We start from the raw sequence: 23,082 nt of genomic DNA, 5'->3' as shown, positions 1-23,082 counted from the left end.
TTTCCCTCTAAGATGGAACGGAGCCACGTCTGTTGCAGAGAGGTTTTCCTTCTTTACAATACATATTCTTTGATTCTAACCTCCATGGTACCGTATACTAAGATTAAACCCATTTTGTTTTATACGAGAACAGGTACTTTCTTTAGTTCATGCACTGCACATGCGATTTTCGAGAATACTGGAAACCAAAAGTTGCTTTGCCTTTCTAAAAGACAGTCAAATTGGAGCTGCGAAAATTGGCTCTATGCCAGCTACCCGAATGACACTCACGTGATACATAATTCGCCAAAAAAGTTATCTCTTCCGACGTCGGCGCAAAAATCGCTTTTTTTGGCGGGATCGTTGTATGAACTTCCCTGACTTTTCCCTGAATTTTTTGGTCAATTTTCGAATTCCGTGACTTTTCCCGGTTCTCCCGGTAGCGTGGCAACCCTGCTACTTAATATAAATATTTAGTAATATAATATAAATATTTATTAATCATATTCAGTCTAAATTACTATTGCACATGTAATCTTGAAGAATCTAAAGGAATAATGACCTGCAATTTTAAGTGAATAAAGATATGGAGTTTTAAGAAATGAAATCTTTCGGTGCCATCATTTCTGCTGTAAGCCACTCAGCCATGCCTAGATTTTGACGCCAAGCTTCATAATTTCCAATGCCGACACACATATATACTACGTATATAATTAAAATTACTTAATTATATATAAATGGAGAAACTTGATTATACTACCAAACTACTTAATTATAAACTTAATTTTATACATATATATCACAATATACACAGTCATCAACAAGATGATAATTTTGTACTTAAACTTTTGGTTTCATTCAAGATGTGGTAAATTTATCAATTCAGTCATTTAACAACGAATTTAGAAAATATGTTTTATGCAGCTCAAGACAAGATACTATCAAAGCTAGGATAATGAGTTTATTATCCTACATAACATACTACAGTTTGCATTCTGATCAAAAGGTAACATCTAGGTGAACTTGCGCTTTGGCTACCAGATGTTAAATTTAATCTATAAAACTATTGAATTTACCTAAATATCCAGAAAAGACGATGTACATGATTTTTTTCCTTGATAGTCATTTTAACTTCACTGAGATCAGTAAACTGAGTGTACTGAGCTGAACTGGCTTAATACATTAGTGATAATAAAAATAAAGAAAAAGAAAATTATATAGTATAATAACAAACTTGCACTAAGAACAAGTGGTTTTTGTACAGTACATTTCACTTCTATGTACTGAAATTTATAGGTAAACATTTCCCTTATAGGTAAAGGATATTTTCATATCTTCCCTGTGATAATTTTTTGCAAATAAACCTGTCGTCAAATGAAATTTAATCCGATAATGAATAAGCATAAGATTAAAATGTACTCATAAGATCTTCGACTTGGTTTCATGAAACATTAATAAATCCTCTGTAGGACGCTTTAATCTGTTGATTATCTAACTGAATGCAAAGAATCTGTTCTATGCAAATGTTTCTCAGAATGACTGACATACATTTAAGCTCAGGTCTATTTAAATTTTTCATGTTATATTTATATTTTGTATCTCTTGATTAGCTAACTTATTAAACAATGAACTGTTTCTTCAAACTTCTATCAAATGATAGGCACAAGTTTAGCTAGATATTTGTTAATTTCATAGTCGATGGGAAAATACCAAGTAAAATTGTCTTCTACAGAATATTATATAATATATACCTAAAAAACATAATGCTATGTTTTTTTTTTTTTTGTAGTACTTACTCCAGCCTGTAGGGGTTGGACTGATATAGACATAAATTAATTAATTATCTGAGATTATTTTAAGAATTACACTCTAATTTTTAATCTTTGTGATTGTTAGTTTAGATTCCTCTAAGGGTCCACCCTGGCACGGTGGAGGGGCGGCAACGTCCTCTGAAGGGAGGGCAGCTAACGGGCCAGCCACTGAGCTGCAGTTGGCTTTCCAACATGGTGGGCTCAAGCAGTCTTGGTGGTACATGACTATCTCTCACTAAGCAGTGCCTGGTAGTGGGCACTGTGGTCGGGCAGGTGATGGTCATATTAGGTTGTCAAATTAGATTGGGAGGAGAGCAATATCCCAGTGATACTTTTTCTATGAAATGAAGACTGGTATCCAAATTAATGTTGATTGTTAGTTTAGAAAAAGGCTGATGTATTTACTTCTTTTGTTGCACTAGCTCCCTGATGATTATGCAGCAAAAGTTTTTGGTTCGCACCTTTCATGCAATTTACCACTATGGCTGTGGTTTCTTATTATTGTATATAGTTTGTTCCGAATTGAAAATAGAATGGATTTTAAACATATTAATTTAATTTATTTTGCCTTATATAAGACATATATATTTCCGAAATTATTTAACATATAGTTTTTTATTCAAACTTGTAAAAACTACTGAATATGCATATGTTGGATTTTTCTTGGAGCCACAGCTTTTGGTAACTTTTTGGTGAGCTAACTACAATTTCTCTTCTCATTTCCTTAATTTTGCAGCACATTGGTCAAAATTTTTTTGCGCAATTTTTTTGCGCAGCACATTGCGCAAAAAAATTTTGACCAAAATTGGTCTTATTTGTATTGTTCTTACAACTTTGCTTATAATAATAATATATATATATAACAATACAGACATATATAAAACAGGAAAATATAAATGTGACAATACATACCTTGAAAGATGTCCACCATATCACATCACAGCTCACCAGGAGGAAGGGGGCACCCAGACCTGGCAAGCTGAAGGCTGCCTTTACACAGTTAAATGCCTTCTCCACACTCCTAGAGCTGATCCAACCCTATCAACCCAGGGGGACAATTTTTTTTTTCACAAAGTCTAGGTTTTGAACAAAAAAGAAATGAACTGGCAGCCTTCTTCTTGCGGGCATTTGGCTATCTGGTGCTCCATGCTAATAAATACACCAATGAAACTGTACAGAATTGATGCAATCAACTTCAGGAATGATATCCTCTTTTATTTGTTAGAATTGAGCATTTTCTCAAGACCTTTGCTGGCACAATTCTTTATAGATAATGTTTGAAAAAACATACAGTACTTTTTAGAAATTAACCATCCTACAACTTAGTGTTATCTACAAATTAAATTTGAAAAATACTGGAGAAAGCCTCTTTATTCATTACATTTTAAAACAGACATATACACTCTAAACAACAACAACAAAAAAACAAAACTCCCGAAAGAAGGAGTAGTGCGATAGAGCCAAAAATTGGTTGATAGGAAGATTATGTATAGAATAAAAAATGATTAATTTCAGAGTGAATGATTGAATTAAACAATTGAATGATTTATTTCAGAGTTACATAGTTACAAAGTAACGAGCTCAATACGGTGCTGCATACAGTGATAAAGCTCTCGTATGGTCTCCTGTGGTATTTCTTGCCAAATTTGCTCCAGTTGTCCTGACAACTTGACCTAACAAGAGTTAGGTTATCAACATTTCCCTGTAGATGCAGTTGCCTTCTCATCATATCCCAGACATACTCAATGGGAGAGAGATCAGACGATCTGGCTGACCAAGGAAGTGTTTGAAAAGCTGTAAAACAGTTCATAGCAACACGTGCCATATGTGGTCTGTCATTATCTTGCTGAAAAATAAGGCCAGGGTCCTGCAAAAGGAATGGTAGCAAAACAGGTCTCAGAATGTCGTCGAAGTACCACTGTTTTGTAAGTGTGCCTCTAATGACAACCAAAGGGGTCCGGCTATCAAAGGAAAATGGCACGCCAGACCATAACTCCTGCTTGAGGGCTTGTGTGGCATGCAGCAGTGAAAGCAGGATTGGCATGCTGCTCTCGGTGTCTCCAGAGACATTTCTGATGATTGTCACAACACTGTTGGAAGCCGGATTGATTGATAAAGACTATACGTCCCCAGTCAGCACCATTCCAACCTGATCAAGCCAAGCAAAACTGTAATCTGGCTCAACGGTGTGCAGGCATCAGTGGTAGGTGGCGTAATGGTCGGTACGAGCATAGATTTCGCTCTATGTCTGATGGTTGATAGTGATGAATGAGATGCTGTGACAGCTGATCTGACAATCACTTTGTCTTTCTGATCTGTTGTGGTCCTAAGCCAACTACTACCATCATGACGCTAAACTCTGCAATTGTACACCCATGCTAGCCAGCATCTTCTAATCACCGCATCGCTTTGACTCATATGACGAGTGATTCTCTGATTTGCCCAACCTGCCTCTTTCAATCCAATGATACAACATCTTTGAAACTCTGACAGTTGCTCGTAATGAGCTGAATCCTATGGCATGGCATTTTTTTCAGTTGTTGAAAGGTATCTTAAAATGCAATGCAACAAAACTTTTCAACAACACTTCAAGAACAGCTCCTTATATACATCTGCTCGATGTGCTGGAGATCGCATTATTCATTCATTGGACACCAAATTTTAATCATTTGCATATTTGGTCAAAACATTTATGCTTACAGAATTTCTAAGCAATCGGATGATTCCTTTTTGGTGCATCTTTTTTTTTTTTTTTTTTTTTTTTTTTTTTTTTTTTTATAGAGTGTACATTTAAGATTATACAAGGTGTGGCTATTAATTTTCAGGACTGCTCTAATAAAACCAGAACAGATGATGTGAAAAACGTAACCTTTTAATATGTTTCGAAGTAATCCCCATCTGCCGTAACACACTTCTGTGTTCGGCTGTATAAGTTGCGGAAACAACTTTTAAAGTCCTCTTTCGGAAGGCTCTTCAATGTCGACGTCACGTTCTTGATGTCTTCAACATCCACAAAGCATGTTCCTTTGATCACAGTTTTGATGTCTTCAACATCCACAAAGTGTGTTCCTTTCATCACAGTTTTCAGTTTGGGAAACAAAAAAAAGTCTGCAGGGAACAAGTCAAGAGAGTATGATCAAACATTCCCAAACTCAAAAATGTGATCAAAGGAACATGCTTTGTGGATGTTGAAGACATCAGGAAGAACGTGACATCAATATTGAAGAGCCTTCCGAAAGAGGACTTTAAAAGTTGTTTCCACAACTTATACAGCCGCACACAGAAGTGTGTTATGGCAGATGGGGATTACTTCGAAACATATTAAAAGGTTACGTTTTTCACATCATCTGTTCTGGTGTTATTAGAGCAGTCCTGGAAATTAATAGCCGCACCTTGTAATATTACACTTGAGACATATACAGATTTAAAACAAACATATGACACATCTAAATAATTTTCAGCAATAGTTACCAGTTTCTTTGAAAACCATCAAAGCCTTCAGGGTTCAGCTCGTCAGATTTCTATATAGAAGCTTATTGAAAGAAATATATATGTATGTGTGTGTAAAAGGCTAAGAGGTCTATACAGAAATTAGAGTTGAAAATTCAATAAACTACACTGGTGTGAAAAAATTAAGGACGAAACGGTTTTTTCAATATAACTTTGTACGAAAGCTTTCCAAATCAACACATTTAATACTGTACGATCCCCAATACGCAAGGACATGAGTAATGTAAGCAACACTTACTAAAAGAGAAATCAGAGGGATAAAAAGAAGCTTTATTGAAAAAGAAGAATGGAGCGCAATGCGACTGAAGGCCGAAACATCCCTGTGATGGGTGTCCAGCAAGAAACATCCAGTTTTTAATAGGGGATCTGATCTCCCCTGACTGCTAGCCAGGTTTCACAGCGTTTGCCCATGCTGAGAATGAGGGTGTTAATGAGTTGTTGAGGCATTGCTGCCCATTCGTCTTGCAGTGCCAATCCAAGCTCCGGAATCATTACTGGTGGTAAGGTACGAGCTGCCAAGCGTCTGCCTAGAAAATCCCATACATGCTCGATGGGATTGAGATCCAGAGATCGTGCCGGCCAATCCATACGTTCAATATCCTCACTCTCTAAGAGCTGTTCGGCAGCTACTGTGCGATGACATGGTGCATTGTCGTCCATGAAAAGGAACTGCGGACCCATAGCGCCTCTAAAACGACGCACATATAGAAGAAGAATCTCGTTACAATAACGGGTCCTGTTGACTGAAGCTGCGTCGAAGATGTGAAGGTCTGTACGACTACCAAGCATGATGCCTCCCCAAACGAGAACACCGCTACCTCCATACCTGTCCCTTTCAATGATGTTCGAGGGATGATTGCGGCTTCCCCGCTCTCTCCAGATGAGTATGCAATGAGAATTGCAACTCAGACTGAATCTGCTCTCATCTGTAAAGAGTACTCGTCCCCATTCATTGTCTCTCCAATTCTGGTGTTCCCGGCACCACAGAGAACGCCTTCTCCGATGGGCAGCCGTTAGAGGTACACACCATACAGGGCGTCGTGCAAACAGACCACCACCGTGCAGTCTTCAGGCCACGGTAAAACGCGATATCGGTCGTCCAGTCGCCTGTGTCGTGTGTCTAGCGATTTCTCCCACTGTCTGCCGCCTGTTTCTTCTGGCCTGTAAGGCAATATACCGGTCATCTGCGGGTGTAGTTCCTCGTAGACGACCGCTACTAAACCTCCGGATAGCTGTTCCTGTAGTTTGAAATTGTCTCCAAAGTTGTGAAACGATGCTGTGAGCAATTCCAAACTCTGCAGCCACACTTGTCACACTGCGGCCTTCCTCCAACTTCCCAATGATTCGACCTCGGGTAAAAGCATCCAGATGTCATCTAACAGATTGATTATTCGCCATTTCTCGCTGAGGCAGCAACTCGGTGTGATTTTAACTGCTATACGGTGTGCAATCTCTTTGCCAGAAATACTGATCTTACACCGACAACATGCTTTATACTACTCAGACACTCCCCATTACGTCTACCTGCATATCTGCGCATGTGCTACCATACATCACCTTACTTAATCTCCTGATTGGTCTTTCTGTCTGCTCTGCCTCTTCATTCAGCTGATATGCTCATTTTTCGACTTCGTCCTTAATTTTTGCACACCAGTGTATGTCCAATTCAGAAAACTGAAAAGAGAACATCACCACTATAGTTGACAACATGAGCCATACTCAGTTCATTGCCATACTCTTAAACACAGAATACCAATTTCTTTCTGCATATATTGTGAAAAGATACACTGGACATTGCTCAAAATATTCACAGCCACAATTGTTTAACTTTACAGTTGTTAACACAGCGACTTTAGAAAACAAGAGTTCTCTACATATGAAACACTTTTGTTTCATTAGAAATGAAAATGCCAATATTTCAACCAAAACTAATACAGCGATTTATGTATTCTGTCTTGCAAATAATCAAACTGCTTAAAAACTGCCCAAAAAGAGACTTGAACTTACTTTGAGAGAGCCTTTGCTAAAATAACTATTGCTGTTTCTCTGGGTGGTGTTGAAGAATGGCCAGCAACAGTTTTCACTTTTACTTCCAAATTTAAACTGCCTTTTTCTGACACACTCAGACTGCAAAATAAAATGCAAATAAGAAATGCTAACAAGAGTGAATACAAAAGCAGTTTAAAGAAATTATGCAATTTAAATTAAAATTTGATAATTCGTCCCAGGAAAGTAGTACAGATTTATATTTTGAAACAGAATTTAATTTAAAAAATCAGAAACGCATATCAAATACAGAAGGAGTTTACTCATTTGTAGAACGATTTTGATATAGAATTAAACAAAAAGCAAATGTTTTGGAATAAAAATTTCTGGCAACAGCTTATTACTTGAAATAAGAAACACTGGCTTCTACTTTTAAATTTATTTTCTTTCAAAATATTGCATGTAAGTAAGCTGTGGGTTGTAAGGTATGTTTTTGCACTTTCTGAAGAGAAATATTCCTATTCCATAATTAAAAAACATTATGAAATTCATAGTATTAAAACTTCTAAGTGCAAAATAAGAAGAATTATTAATCAGAAAGGGGAAAACTCTCAATGGGAAGAAATCTATCCATCAATGGTAACCTTCTTCTAAATGGGAAGAAAACTCCAAATGAATATCTGAAAATATGTATTGATACTAATGTTTCTAAAGTTAAATTGTTGGTTACAAGAAAAATCTGCTGATACAAAAATCTATCATGAAATCTTTAAATACATCTGTAGTAACAATAAATAAAATAATAAACCAGTATTTACAATTTAAAAAGGCTAAAAACGCATAAAGTTAACCAGTTCAAGTTAAGGCATGCAGATCAAAGGAGAACACTGTAGAAAACTATTTAGCAGGAGATAAATGGAAATACATTGTGACCCTTAATGAAACATGGGTTTTAATTAAATGAGTGCAACCAAAAAAAAAAAAAAAATATTTATTTCCAAAAACCAAGAGTAAAACATGTACAAATCTTGATCTGTCAATGCAATAGAAGTTTCAGTTTGGGGTTTATGATTTTCACAGGATTACAACAGGAAATTAAAAATAAGAAGAGAGAGAAAAAAAATATTAAAATCATTTCGACGTGCTATCAAAAAAAAGTTTTACATCCTACATTCACAGACGAAATTCCATTTCTTTATCCTAACAATTTTCAAAGAGTGAAATGTCATTAAGACAAAGTAACAAGTTATACTTCAAAAGGTACGATTGCATTCCATGAAAAACTGAAGCCTGATACAGGTATTACATACATAGCTTTTCAACATATTCCTGCAAATTTTCCTGATGTTTCACCTATGGATTATTGTACCTTTCATCTCTTGAAAAGAGCTCTTTTTAAGCAAACCCACCATGACTGATGGACTCTAGAAAGTGGTGGAAGAGGATTAGAAAATAATATAGCTGTAAATTTTATGAAAAGGCCTTCTATCGTGGAAATTACGATGCAAACTTATAGTCCAGAAAAACGGCTATCAGATCAAACATAAAAAAAAAAAAAAAAAAAAAAAAAAAAACTTTACAATCAAAACATTTATTAAATGGCTCCGAATTAATTTTAAAAATGTTCAAACACCTTCTGTGTAACCTAACAACAATTATAAATATAAATTTCAAAATATATCTAAAGCTATAATTCATATATACTCTACGTATTTGTTAATAATTCTATGTGTATAAATTATATTAAAATAAATAAGACCAATGGGGTCATTCATGCAAACTAATGTGATATTTCTTAATGCATACATTCCATTTTATTAAATGCAAGAACTTATAATTAACCTTAGACAATTTTAAAATAATTAAATACAGGAAAAAAAATTAACTACAGGGATGATTCAAAAGAATCTTTTTCCTACTACAGTCAAAAGTCGTTAATTCGGACCTCAAAGCTACAAAATTTCTGCGCATGCGTCGCATTGTCGCATGCGCGTAAGACCTTTACGGCTGCGAATATGCTTGTGCGCGTGCGCAAAATACGTTTACGAGTGCGCGCTTAATGTATAACAGATGGTATAAGCTAAGCTAAAATTATCTAATTATCTATTTCAGTTAATGTTGCAGATTGCATTGTTTCTTAATCTTCGTATTGGATCCGGCTTATTATTTTTTGCAGACTGTTAGAGCAATTTTATAAAAGTAAGCTTGAACTTTCGATTATGTCAAATAGAATTTCTGATATATATTTATTAATATGTAAAGGATCTACAAAGCGAAAGTATGTTTCGAAGTTCATTAAACAAAAAGTGGAATTGCTACAAAAAATGGATAAAGGCATATCCTTTGTTTATCTTTAACGCCACGGCACGCAATGAATTGGAAGTTGATCTGTCAGCACTATCCTTATCTTCAGGGCAGATGTTTTTATTTTATTTGGCTTATAATTCCTTACTAAATGTAGTATTTCATCTCAACGTACTCCGTCTTTGATATGATTTAAATCAAATTCCTCGTCATTATAATTCGCTTCCGATAGCGAAGAAAGTGACAGAGGTTATTGAAAACGAAAAAATTTCGATTGACAAATTAGTCAGTAGACACAGCAATTATAGGACTTGAACAGCGGAACTTTGTAAGAAATTATGTCTGTTTATAGAATTAAAGAGAATGTATTATCACATAAAAAACAAAGCAACTTAAATAACTTACATTGAAAGAAATGTTTAATAAAGTAAACAAATAAATATTAAGCTTTTTTTTTTGTAAATTTTGATACCCTTTAGATCATAATTGTTCTTTATTTCATAAATTACAGTTTCATATTTTTAATTTTATAATTTCTGCATGCCATCTTACCAGATTTAAACTGATGAACTATAATCCGGAATCGCCGAAGTCCCGACGAGTCCGGATTAACAACTTTTGACTGTATTACTTGTAAATTAGAACTTCTGTCTAGAAGAACTTTGCATTTAAAATGTTCCATCCCCAACAAAATTGGTGTATTTAATTATGGCAAAGCACACTAGGGCTATCTGCCTAAGAGGAAGGATGCCTTCCTGGAAGACTTTCTAAGGGAAACAGGCTCGTATATACGTTACACATGGGGAAAACCATGAAAACGCCCATGCAGACAGCCTGTTCGCAGGATTCGAACCTCGGACCGAACTACCAGTGTTTAGCGACTTTACCGCTTGGCCGCTGGTGGGCCTCCATCCCCAACAGAAAAAAAAATCCAGATTCCCTTCTGACATAAATATAGATGCAAAAAACAATGTTTTGATTTAAAATTCTCAAATGAAGCAAAAATTTTGTGTCCAAACAGATGAAGCTCTCTGTCACTCATTAGAGCTCACTAACAACAACAAACTTAACTGTGGCATAGAATTAAATTATTATTACGAAAATGTACACTTATTTTTAGACATAAAGAGGATACACATTATACATTATGATGAAAAACAAATTTTTTTTTTTTCTTTTCTTTTTTTTTTTTTTTTTGCTTATTACGTGCTTTGCCCTCAGGCACTACATGGAAAGGGAGGGATGCTCCGTGGAGGTCTTTCTAATGGAAACTGGCTCATATCCACATTACACATGGGGAAAACCACAAAAACGCCCATGTAGCCAGCCCGTTCGCCGGGACTCGAACCCCGGACCGAACTATTAGTGTTCAGTGGCTTTTACCGCTCGGCCGTTGGCGAGCCAAAAACAAATTTTGAATACAGAATTAAAGTTAAAAAATTAAAACTAACAATGCAACAGGAGATTTTATTCCAGGAATAAAACTATCCAGTACGAAAGTTCCTTCATCTAATATATATTCCAATTCAACATTCCTGGATTTTAGAACACTGCTAATTTGCTGAGCACCATCCATTCCATTACTCTGAAATGCAAAATATTACACTGATTAGAATAAAGCACATAAATGCAATGAAGCAGAAATTTTATATATAAAAAAAGCAATTTGAAATACCATATCTCTTAAATAAGGTCGAATACTTTTAAATTCTTAAAATGATTTCAAAATTTTAAATACAATACACTTAAAATTATGAAAAATCATTTTTAAGCATGAATTTACCTACTTTCTTATGCATCAATTATTATATCTTAAAATATAACTTTAACATCTGGACACTATTGAGACTATAAGTAATTTTGCATTGTTTCTCCAGACTTAATAAATTACACACAACATTTATTTTGGGGAATAACTGATCATCCTAAATTATCACAAGCACAAAGACAATTTACATGCATTCTGCTTCTTGCTCTGGTTCAGGAGAAAGATAAGAAGGAATATCCTCTTGTCTATTTCATTCACAGATGGGTTACATCCAGACACTTCATAAATTAGATAATAACTTGGACCTGAATTTTATTATTATTTTTATTGTTAAGACAAAATTCTTTGGGAAAATAAAGGCTAACAAATTTACTAGTACTTATTTCTGGAGCATTTGGGAAGAATAAAAATGTCACACCAAATTATCATTGAAATAATTTCAGAAGTTAAATAGAAAATGCTATACACCAAACTAAGGGAAAATCCAGATTTCTCAAATTTGTCATTAAAAAAGCTAATCTGAAACTGGTAAAAAGATAAAAGAAGGTAATTTTTAAAATTTGAAAATAAAAAAAGTTAAATCCTTTAAAAACATCAGCTAGAAAAGTAAAGAACTAGTAATAATTTAATCCATATTTAAAGATATAAGTACATTGTTATGAATTTTTTATATATGTAAACAATTTTAGTGAAATTATGTTTAAAACTGTAGTATCTTTCTTATAAAGTAGCATGAAAAGTCTGAAAAGAGCGAAGCTTTGCTGGAAAAATAAGATTATAGACTTACTAAATTGGCTGAATATCACTAAGCTAGAGATGGTTTTGACAACTAATTTTTGTCACCAAATTTGGCGTGAAATCCCAAAAACTCGTCAAACTTGGCAATTATTTGGTGACATTTTCGTTCAGTCCCTGTACAACTATAACTTGTATTGTAATTGAATAATTGTAATTCATCTCTGTATGTAAATGCAACCATATCTGGACCTTATATGCCTTTCAGTAATTTTGAAACGTGGAAGATTTCTATTGAGATTTGATTTGAGAAGTGAAAACTATATAAGACCGGAGAAAGAATCTGCTCTCAGTTTTTAGTTAACAGTTAATTTCGGAGTATAGAGGGTATAGGAAGATTCCTCTTTTAGATGTGCTTTACACTGTGCTGTGTTTAACTTTTTTAATATTTTAAAGAGTAACTTGTAAGTGTACTCTGTGATACTATGAAAACCTATATGAATATTTTTGTGGAAAGTTCCAGAACTGTAAGGTGTTTCTTTTGGTAAAATAAATTTTATCCAACTATCAACGTTTCTGTGTGCATTCGATTTATTTCAAACCCGTACACACATAACAATACTATAATAAATTTTAAATAACCTGAAAAACATTAAAAAACTTAAACTTAGGATTTTTCTCCCAAACAGGAAGACACATCAGTACAATAAACTGGCATAAAAGGCAGATTTAGAAACAATGATCTTGAGTAGTTTTTGAGATAAATACAGTGAAGCACTGTTTACGTGTCTTTTCACCTCTGTCTTGACTCATCACATTCAATAAAATACTCTACTTACATGATGCATAACCTCAGTTTATAGCATTTCCTCCTTGGTTTATTCATCTAAACGTTTTCCCCCAGCTCTAAAAGTTTCTCCAAAAATCTTTCTTTCAGTAATATTTGGAAACTTTACATTCAAATATGAAAAGAAAAAAGAAATGCAGTGTCTCTTAGACAAGTATTCAAATCTGGCTGGTGGATGGAAGGGAAGCTACTTGGAAGAAGAGAACAAAAATGAAGTCAGACAGTTTGCAGATGATAAACACTTCATTCAAGTATAATTTGGTAAAATGCTTTTAACTGAATTGCAATTTGCTCTTTATTTAACATTCGAAATCAAACAGCACATCAAATGACACTTGAAAATTTCTTTTCTTAAGGAAAAATTAAATCACCATCCAGGCTAAAATATTCCTAGAATAAAGTATGATTTTAATTGTGATAATATTTAATTTTTTTAAATGGAAATCACTTTACACAATAAAACCATGATGATAAAATTAAATCAATAGATTAGCAGTAGAATTAAAATTCTATAGCCAATACACATATATCACATTCTGAACATGTATATCTTTTTTTGACAATCCCTTGAATGATATATACACAGTGCTTAACTGTAATTTTTGATAACAAAAGTTATGTAGAAATTTTTATATGAGCCAAAGTTCTCAAACTCTGGTAGACTTTTAAGCAATATTTTAGGAATGGATGTGAATGATAATTATCAGTGCAGAAATAAAATGGTAAAAAATACCATATATTCCAGGTGCGTAGCCAGGGGGGGTGCCCTGGGCGCCCGGTCACACTCCCAGTTCATCACTACTTATACTTAAAAAAAAGTACTAATTAATTTCCAATAGATTCTTTCTTCAAACTTTTAAAATATTGCTTTCCAGCTTTCCAAAAACACTCATGTGATTAACAAAGAATAAACGGAAAGTCTCTGACTTTCAATTTAGAAGTAAGATCTGGAAAAGTCAACCTTCTTCACCAAACAAGCAGTGGGAAAATGCTTCGAAGGTTAGGTGACACTTTCAAGTTGTAAAGCTTTTGTTCTTTTACAGTTTTGAATAGCCCTCCATATCCGGTCTCACTTTCCCTCTAGCCTTTAAGCTTATGTCATTAAAGAACCAAAAGCCCTTTCGTTTCGAACCCCCCCCCAAAAAAATAGATATTTAGCAAAAAAAAAGAAAGTGATAAGTTGGGGTATTTCATTTTGAGATTTGCTACTTATTACTTAAATATAATACAATAATATCTAACTATTGCACAAAAGAGGGAAGGAAAGATATTAAAATTATTTTGAGTAGTTGTTTTTTACTTTAATTTCGAAATTCAGTTAAGTCAATAACCATAGCATAAATATTAAACTTTTTTTTTTTTTGGAATAATGTTGAGAGCATGTCAACTTTGTTGAATTCAGTGCAATGAATTTTATTTTATTAGTCATCTAGCAATTTAAATTATTGTTATTTAAGGTGATTTAATAGGGTAGCTGTTAAATATGCAGACAGGTCATTCACTGCCAAGTAATTTATTTTATTATTAGCCCAAAGGGGCAAATTTCTCAGAAGGGCTATTAATTTCATTTTGGTATTTTGCGTTTGTTTAGTATAAACGTCGTTTCTTTTTTCAAACTGTTGGCAGCAAATATTACAGCCCTACATAATATTTAAAGAAATTAAATAATGAAGAGTCTGAATGAATGTATGCATATTTGCTGCATTGTGAAAAAACAATGATACCTAGAGGCATCAAATTTTAAATAACATAGTCCTTCGCCCAAGTTTGGAATTTGTTTTATTATCTATTTCCTGTTTTGTAAAACTTTAACGAATTTTCGATTAACAAACTCATCCATTTCAAAATGAGCAATGGCAACATTGTACTGGAGGGGGGGGGGAATTATCTCCAGCGTGAGAGACTGTGCATCGGAAATTCGAAAGATATGCTTTTTTTAGTTTATTTGGGGTATGCAAATTCAAATGCATTTTACTTTTTGATAATAAAGTGTTCACAGTTATTCTGTTGAATTGAATTTTATGGTTTAAGTGCGAAGAACATGATATTTAATAAAAAAAAAAAAAAGAAAAAGAAAAAGAAAAAAAAAAACGCCCCTTTGGTCATAATATAAAATTTGAAAGCTTTCAGATTTATTTTGTGTGCAGCTGCGTTTGGAACAAATAATCAGATAATTACCGATTAAAAGGAAGTATAAAACAAGAGAATTGAAATAGAATGAAAAATGTACATAGCCGATTAGTGTGCAAAATATATAAGATTGCTGAACAGTGCTAGTTCGACATAGCTTAGAATATCAAGGAATGAGTTGAACGAGCTTTTATTGTTTTTCTTGTGTATAAGATAAATACAATCCTGTTTCCTTTAAAAGTCCTCCACAAATGGGATGGCATCCTTTCCTATAGACAGATAACCTTTGTATGCATTTCCGTACGGATTTCAACAAACAGTAGCAAGCATATATGAAATACTAAATGATAAAAATTTGATGTAATTGTAAGATTATACACATCATCGACATCAAGCAGAAACCACGAATCAACAACATTCAAAGGAAATAATTTTATTAGCATGGGCTTTACTTTGCAAAAATCGATGTTCTACACTATAGTTTTAACATATTTATCAAAAACAAATGCATTTTACTTTTTGATAATAAAGTGTTCACGATTATTCTCGGAAGGGAATGCAAATGTATGGTTCATTTACATCACATAATTAGATTCATGATCTAAAATTTTAAAACGATAGTTATTCATGTTTAAATTCTATAGTGTAGAACTTCAATTTTTGCAAAACTCTTAAAACTGCTTTTTTTTTTTTTTTTTTCAATTTTAAAGCTTGTAAGGATTATATCAATTTTACTAACAGTTAAATTTTGCGTTAAACTTCCTTTCCTATCAATTCTTAACTTCAACTTACCACTTTCGGCCAGAACGTAGTTTTAGAATCAAGTCTGAATACATAATGAGGAAGAGCAGCATTTAACCGCGAAGTTCTTCGGTCTTAGTGAGAGAGATACCAGGTATTCTGGATAGCACGTGTCCGCCTTTTTAGGCTACTCTCTCGTAAGCTGTTATTACACTCGGCCATACTTTAGGCCTTTGATAGCTTTGCAGTCTATTAACGTTAAGGGGCCAACTCTGTTAGAATCTTGATAGCTTCGGCTATATCTCTTTAGTTAATATTAGTTTAGTTTAATTCTTAGTTAAGTTCAAGCCCTAATGTCGGCTTTATTGTACTACTCCAAGGCATAGTTTTGTTAAACTTTAGTTGGAATAATAAAGGGTTATTTTACCATTCTATCTTGTTGTTTCCTGTCACACGAACTCAAGCGGTTATTCGCTTATCAGTTTTTAAGGTTCTTCACTTCCAACAGCAACTTAGAATTACACAGTGTGGATTCCTACAAACTAGGCGTGTTATGAATAGAACTGAGGCATTTTACTAAATTGAAGGAATCACTATACAAGGTCCAATCAGCCCTTGGGAATAAACTATGAGGGATCCGGTTAATTTGTTCATGAGAAAGTGAAAAGTAACGGGCCAGATCTAAAGGCTATATTTTTCTTGCAAATTTCGCTATGTGTTGTGTTTCCAGAAATAATGCTTTAACTTGTATTGAGTTAATGCAAATCGCTTAATATAGGATGCCCTGAAAAAAGAAAGCATAAATTAGAAAAAAGTGCAAAAAAATTGGGTTTCTTTTCTCCAAACACTTGTTGTTGTGGAAAATATTATGCAATAACCCCCCCCCCCCGCTCCTTTGAAAATCCTGACTATTACATAATTATAGCTATTATAATAATAGATATAATTATAATGATAATATAAATTTTAATGCATTCAGTTTATGCAAACATAATTATAGCTATTATAATAATAGATAAAATTATAATGATAATATAAATTTTTAATGCATTCAAAATTGCATGCAGTGTGTGCTATTGTGTATTTAAATGTATTTATCGAAACTGAAAATTTTGATAAGTGGTAAAATTTTTCAATTTTTAATTAGCTGCCATGCATCATTCTAAAGCAAATCTATCGATATAATGCTCATTGTAATTCTGTGTTTAATTATTATAAAACTATTTTAGCAATACCTTTACTTGACCATCTCAATTTCCATTTAAAATCTCAATTTTCAAGTTTAGAAAAGACTGCATCATCCCTATTTTGCATACAGCCATCATTTTGCGCTGATTGTGTAAATGAAATTCTGGTAAATGAGTTGAAGATTGTAGAGTCATTAGAGTTTTTTTAATGCAGGAGTCATGTGAAAAAGGAGCAATGCCCTCGCCCGGACTCGAACCACGAACCTCTCGAATTCGTGTCGAGCGTGCTGACCACTACACCGCGAAGGCTTGCTAAGAAGGCAGGAGAAATACCTTATATACTTCTCCTTTTAAAGGGCGACTGAGGTTTTGGGGACCCAATCACCAAATCCTGGTAGTGAAGAATCATCATTCACCACTCTTTAGTTCAGACGCCACTATAGAGACATTAGGTATTTTTTTAAAGCAGGAGAGATAAAAAATGAGCCATGCCCTCGCCGGGACTCAAAACTGTCCTCTTGAATACGCTCCGAGAGTGCTGACTATTACACCACGAAGGCATGCTAAGAAGACAAGCAAAATGCCTTAGAAGGTGATTTACCTTCTCCGAAACTTCTAAAAGAAGAGACGAAATGTTGACAACGGCATTTTATGTCTATTCCCAAAGCAAAGCTCCCAGGTACACCCGCTTTGGTTTTAAAAGCTTCGAATAAAATCTTTTTACCAAATACTAATGTGCATTTGCACATAGCAGCTACACTGCCGATAATATCTTGCGAATGTTAACGTTCCACAGGTGCTTTGAAAAGGTTAGAAAATTATAATAGAGGTACTATGACGGAATACTATGAGCAGAAATTCTTTGGTATTAAGGAACATTAATTATACGAAAGGAATATCAATTGACAAAGTTATTGATATACGTATTTGCCAGTTTACAGCCACAGAAAGTGGAATTCAAGAATATTTTAAATGCCAAACCAAAATGAAAGGCTAGAAAAATGTTTGCTTTCTTTTTCTTTTTTTTTTTAAATTTTTATTTGCAATTTAATTTCATGTCCAGAATAAATGATGTATTTAATTCAATACATTTATTATATACAACAGAAATATGGATTTTATACATTTATCTTTATAGTTGTATTATGTAACCAAAATAAAATGAATTTCATAATTCTTTTAATATTTTAATAATATTAAATTAATTTAAAAACAGAAATATTGAGTTACGCATTTAATATGATTGTAAGGTAATAATTATAAATACGATAATTAAATGCAATATATCCATAATTATGTTACATAATTTTATTAATAAGATTTATAATATAATTATTATTTATATTAAGATAACTGCCATTAACACAATATATTCGTCACGTAATAATTCCTATATACTTGAAGATGCTGTAATAGGTTGAACAGTATAGCCATAGGAGTTGTAACGGGCAACCTCCCCCCCCCCCCCCGCAATTTGAGCTGGCTACGCCCATGTATTCTGGTGTATAACGTGCACCTGTAACTTTAAAATGCATTTTTTCCTTTTAGGTGTATTTGCCGTATAATGTGTACTCTTTTCTTTATGACGAAACCTGAACCATATATCTTTTGAAGTCTATTAATTTGAAGATTTTTCCCAGGCTCACAAATAATGGTATACTGAACTGGCAAGAGAAAAGGCAAACAACACATGTGTGAGGGAAATGCTTCAGGCAGTAAATAATTCTAAAAAGAACGTGGGCTGCATTCAGTGAAGGTGTGCCCAAGAATGTTAAAAAGAAGGTGGGCTGTATTTTCAGTGAAGGTGTTCACAAAAATGTTAAAAAGAAGGTGGCCTGCATTCAGTGAAGGTGTGCACAAGAATGTTAATCTATGGTTTCAAGAAAAGGGGGACATTATTTGGGGTAAGAACCAGTAGGACATTATTTGAGTAGCGAGCATAACTAGCGCCCGGGACAAAATACCTTTTTGATGCTCTCCCCCCGAAAAAAAACACAGTGATATGATGAAAATCTTGTTTGGAGACCATTTGCCGCATCATACACCCCCTTGCTCCCCCCTCGCTATGCCACTGGTAAGAATGCACTTCCACCTGAATAGATTTACAGAATTAGGATTTGAATGTTTTCTCTTTCTGTAGTCATTTGAAGCCACGACTTTGAAGTGAACAAGAAAGGTTCTAATAAATCACATTTGCTTTAGTTGAAACACAATTGATCTAGTGTCTCGTTTAGAAGTAAATATGGCTCCAGTCAAACAAAACAAACAAAGTGCAGGTTTCAAATGCAAAATCATTCAATTTTCAAAACAAAATAGAAATTGTGCTGCAGCAAAGCTGCCTAGTGTTAATGAAAGTCTGTAAATCTCTGAAAGAAAAATGAAATCGCAAGTCAAAAAATAAATGTGCTTTGTGTAAAGGATTAACAAAATGTCCTATCCTAGAAGAAAAGTGTGATGAACTGAGTTCTAGAAAATAGCCAGAATATATTGATTGTAACAAGAAACAGTATACGTTTATTTGCCTTAAAGTGAGCAAAAAAAAAAAAAAAAAAAAAAAAAAAAAAAAGAATGCAAATGAAAGTGTAAACTTTAAAGCAACTTTAAAGTGGTATACTTTGAGTTGGTATGGCATAAAATAATTTACGAGGGTAAGTTGAAAAATAAGTTTTCCCTGTCGACTGTGGTCAGAGTTGTGTATGAAAGTCAAAAAATAGAATGAGACATTAAAGATATGACATACCTTTATTTTATTATTCTCGTACGAGTACGTTGAGACATTTGTCATATCGCTTGATAAGCTTCAAAAAGTCCTCCAAGAAAAATTCACGCTTTGCATATGGAAGAAGCATTGAACGGCTTTGGGCGAAAGGCGACACAGCAGGAAAACGCGCAAGTCACCAATACACCATTGGGTAGAGGTCGCTGCAAATCAAGCAGATGGTGCTGTTGCAATGCCTGCGCAAAGCGGAGACCAGCCTCTCATTTGAGCCCCGGTAGGTATGGAGAGAAGGTGCGTTTTGAATTCGTGGTCAAAGTGAAGTGAGAGCGGTTATCCGCTATGAATGGGCACGTGGAGTATCAGGAACAGAAATTCATAACCGTCTCGTGGAAGTCTATGGGCCAGGTGTGATGTCGAAGCAAATGGTGCGGAGATGGTGTCGCACATTCAGTGATGGACGTCAGCAAGTGGAGGACATACCGAGAGCTGGACGGACGCGCACGGCCACTGCAGATGCAAATGTCAGGAAGGTGGATGACATGATTAGAGCGAACCGGCGTATCACTATCGATGAAGTAGCGGAAGAACTTAGAATCTCACATGAGCGAGGCTCAAAACATCATCCACGACATTCTTCGATACAGAAAAGTGTCAGCACGATGGGTGCCCCGACAATTGACCTCGACAGACAAGGAACAACGCATGGGGGTCAGTCTGGAACATCTCGTGCATTACCATGAAGATGGCAATGACTTTCTCTTTCGGATTGTGACGGGGGATGAAACGTGGGTCCACCATTTCACGCCAGAATCGAAGGCCGCATCTATGGAGTGGAAACATCCGTCATCACCTGTCTGAAAGAAGTTCAAGACAACTCCCTCTGCAGGTAAAATGCTCCTCACAGTTTTCTGGGACGCCCAAGGAGTTTTGTTGCTGGACTTTTTGGTAGTTGGAACCATCAATGCTATGCGCTACTGTGACACCCTGTCGAAATTGAAAGAGGCGATTCGGAAAAAGCAGCCTGGCCTTCTCACATCTGGCGTTCTGCTTTTGGATGACAATGCCAGACCACATTCGGCGACGGCAATGCAAAACCATATTGCAACTCTTGGTTGGGAGCGCCTACACCATCCGCCATACAGTCCTGATTTCGCACCAAGCGATTTCCATCTGTTTCTGGCTTTGAAGAAAAATCTCGGGGGAAGGCGCTTTGGAAGCAATACTGAAGTGAAACAAGCTGTTCAACGCTTCTTCCATATGCAAAGCCCTGATTTTTTCCTGGAGGGCTTTTTGAAGCTTATCAAGCGATATGACAAATGTCTCAATGTACTTGGTACCTATGTGGAAAAATAAAGGTATGTCATATCTTTAATGTCTCATTCTATTTTTTGACTTTCATATACAACTCTGACCACAGTCAACAGGGGAAACTTATTTTTCAAGTTACCCTCGTAGTTTTACAAGAAAAAACAGTTTCATATAGGCTACCAAAAGATTTGGACTACAATTTAATGTTTCCAGAAGTATATGTTATTGACCTACAAACACACACACACACACACACACAAAAACAAAAACAAAAAAAAAAAAAAAAAAAAAAAAAAAAAAAACTTATTGTCACATATTGGAAATGTGGATGAAACCTCCAGTAATGTTTGATATGATAGGAAATAAAACAACTGATGCAATAGGAACAAAAATGATCCACATATAAACAACAGGTCATAAATATCTCCCCTAACCTTAGCGCTTTTCTGCTTAGTGGATGGTACAAAATTAAAATTCATGGTTATTTTTAAAAGAAAGGCAATGCCAGAATGTAATTTCTCAAGTGGAGTTTCCATTTATGTTCATGAGAAAGGACAGATGAACGAAAATGGTGTAAAATTGTGGATAAGAAATGTTTGGCAAAAGCATTCTGTTACCTTAAGGAATTCAGAAAATCTTTCAACTTGGAACATGTTCAGATCCCATGTAATAAATAATATGAAGAAATTGTTAAAAGATTGTAATACAGACATGACACTTATTCCAGGTGGATGAAAGCCATTAGCTCAGCCTTTAGATGTATGGATCAATAAACCATTCAAGGGAAATTTAAAATGACAGTAGAATACATGGATGTTAGAAGGTGAAAACATATTTATAAAAGGAGGCCGTATGTATCACACAGTAGTGTGTGAGTGGATAATAAAAGGAATAAAAGTAAACCCCACATAATTCCAAAGTCATTTAAAAAATGTAGTACATATCTAACAATCTAGATGGAATGGATGATGATTATTTATTTATGGACCAGAATGACAGTGGTGGTGAAGATGAAACAGAATTCAATGATGTACTTGAATTTATAATGGAAGATGAATATAATGCACTTCTCATGTTATTCGATAATAAAATTTTTTAAATTCATAAAGGCGTGTAATTTTTTAAAAATAAACAGCATTTAGCTGTATGTAGGAATCTAATTTTTGTATTCCTATCTTATTTATAAATCTATCATTTTTATATCTGGTGAATAACACACACAAATAAATTTCTATCTTATTTTTTGCATTAAAGTGCCTGTTATACTTGGAATATATGGTAATTATCAAATGGATGGAAAACATGTAAACAGCACATTTAGCTCACCTCTTCATCATGCCCAAAAGCAATATAAAATGATCTTTGAGGCTGATAACCCTTTTCTAATAAAAACTCCAGAGCCTCTAAAATGCCCTGAAAAAAATTAGTAACAAAAATATAAAAGGCCCTAATATAAATATATTTTATAACTGAAATTTGCAGAGAATGCAATAATGATTTATATAAATTATGACATATATTTTATGGAATATATGGAATGGCATATATTTCATAAAATAAATGGAATGTATGACATAGTATAATGGATTATATGGCATGGAAATATTAAACAAAATTAATAGTTAAAATGATTTAAAACTAGCTGTATATTAATCATAATAAGAAGTAAATATCCATATATATTGGAAAGTAAGTAAGGAACATATTCTGAACACTCAATAGTTGCAACACTCAGTTTTAAAAGCTGACAGAAAGCAATATGTTGAATTTTGACGCATCACTAAAAGCAAAAGAAAAAAAATAAAAAACCTAATACTATGATTATCAAAAAATAATAAATAAATAAATATTTGCATATCAGAGATAGCTGACAAGAAAGATTTGGAGTGATTTCCATTTTCCATTTCAATTCTTCAGTGCATTATTACATAACTTGATTTGCTGATATAAAATTCTATACTTCAGGTTATAGCTCAGTCAATTTTTTAAGAGAAAAACTTTCTGAATTATTTTTTTTAATTAGAGATGTCTTTATAAATCTTTATCTGATTTACAAA

At 34.1% G+C, this 23,082-nt stretch overlaps 1 protein-coding gene across 2 annotated transcripts in view; it reads right to left on the bottom strand.

Annotated features, from left to right (window-relative positions):
* LOC118198547 (N-fatty-acyl-amino acid synthase/hydrolase PM20D1-like) overlaps positions 1-23,082 on the bottom strand; it is a 65,289-nt gene that overhangs the window by 29,839 nt on the left and 12,368 nt on the right. For both annotated transcript variants that reach the window (XM_035370247.2, XM_035370249.2), the window contains exons 3-5: positions 22,352-22,438; positions 11,042-11,175; positions 7,308-7,427 (exon numbers count right to left, since the gene is read on the bottom strand). In XM_035370247.2, the coding sequence (XP_035226138.1) occupies positions 7,308-7,427; positions 11,042-11,175; positions 22,352-22,438 (341 nt within the window). The remainder of the gene's footprint in view (positions 1-7,307; positions 7,428-11,041; positions 11,176-22,351; positions 22,439-23,082) is intronic.

The sequence above is a fragment of the Stegodyphus dumicola genome, chromosome 10, assembly GCF_044657685.1.
Source record: "Stegodyphus dumicola isolate Sdum_Otavi_A_Nest chromosome 10, ASM4465768v1".
NCBI classification, from domain to species: Eukaryota; Metazoa; Arthropoda; class Arachnida; order Araneae; family Eresidae; genus Stegodyphus; species Stegodyphus dumicola.
This window is presented reverse-complemented; position numbering and strand designations above follow the sequence as displayed.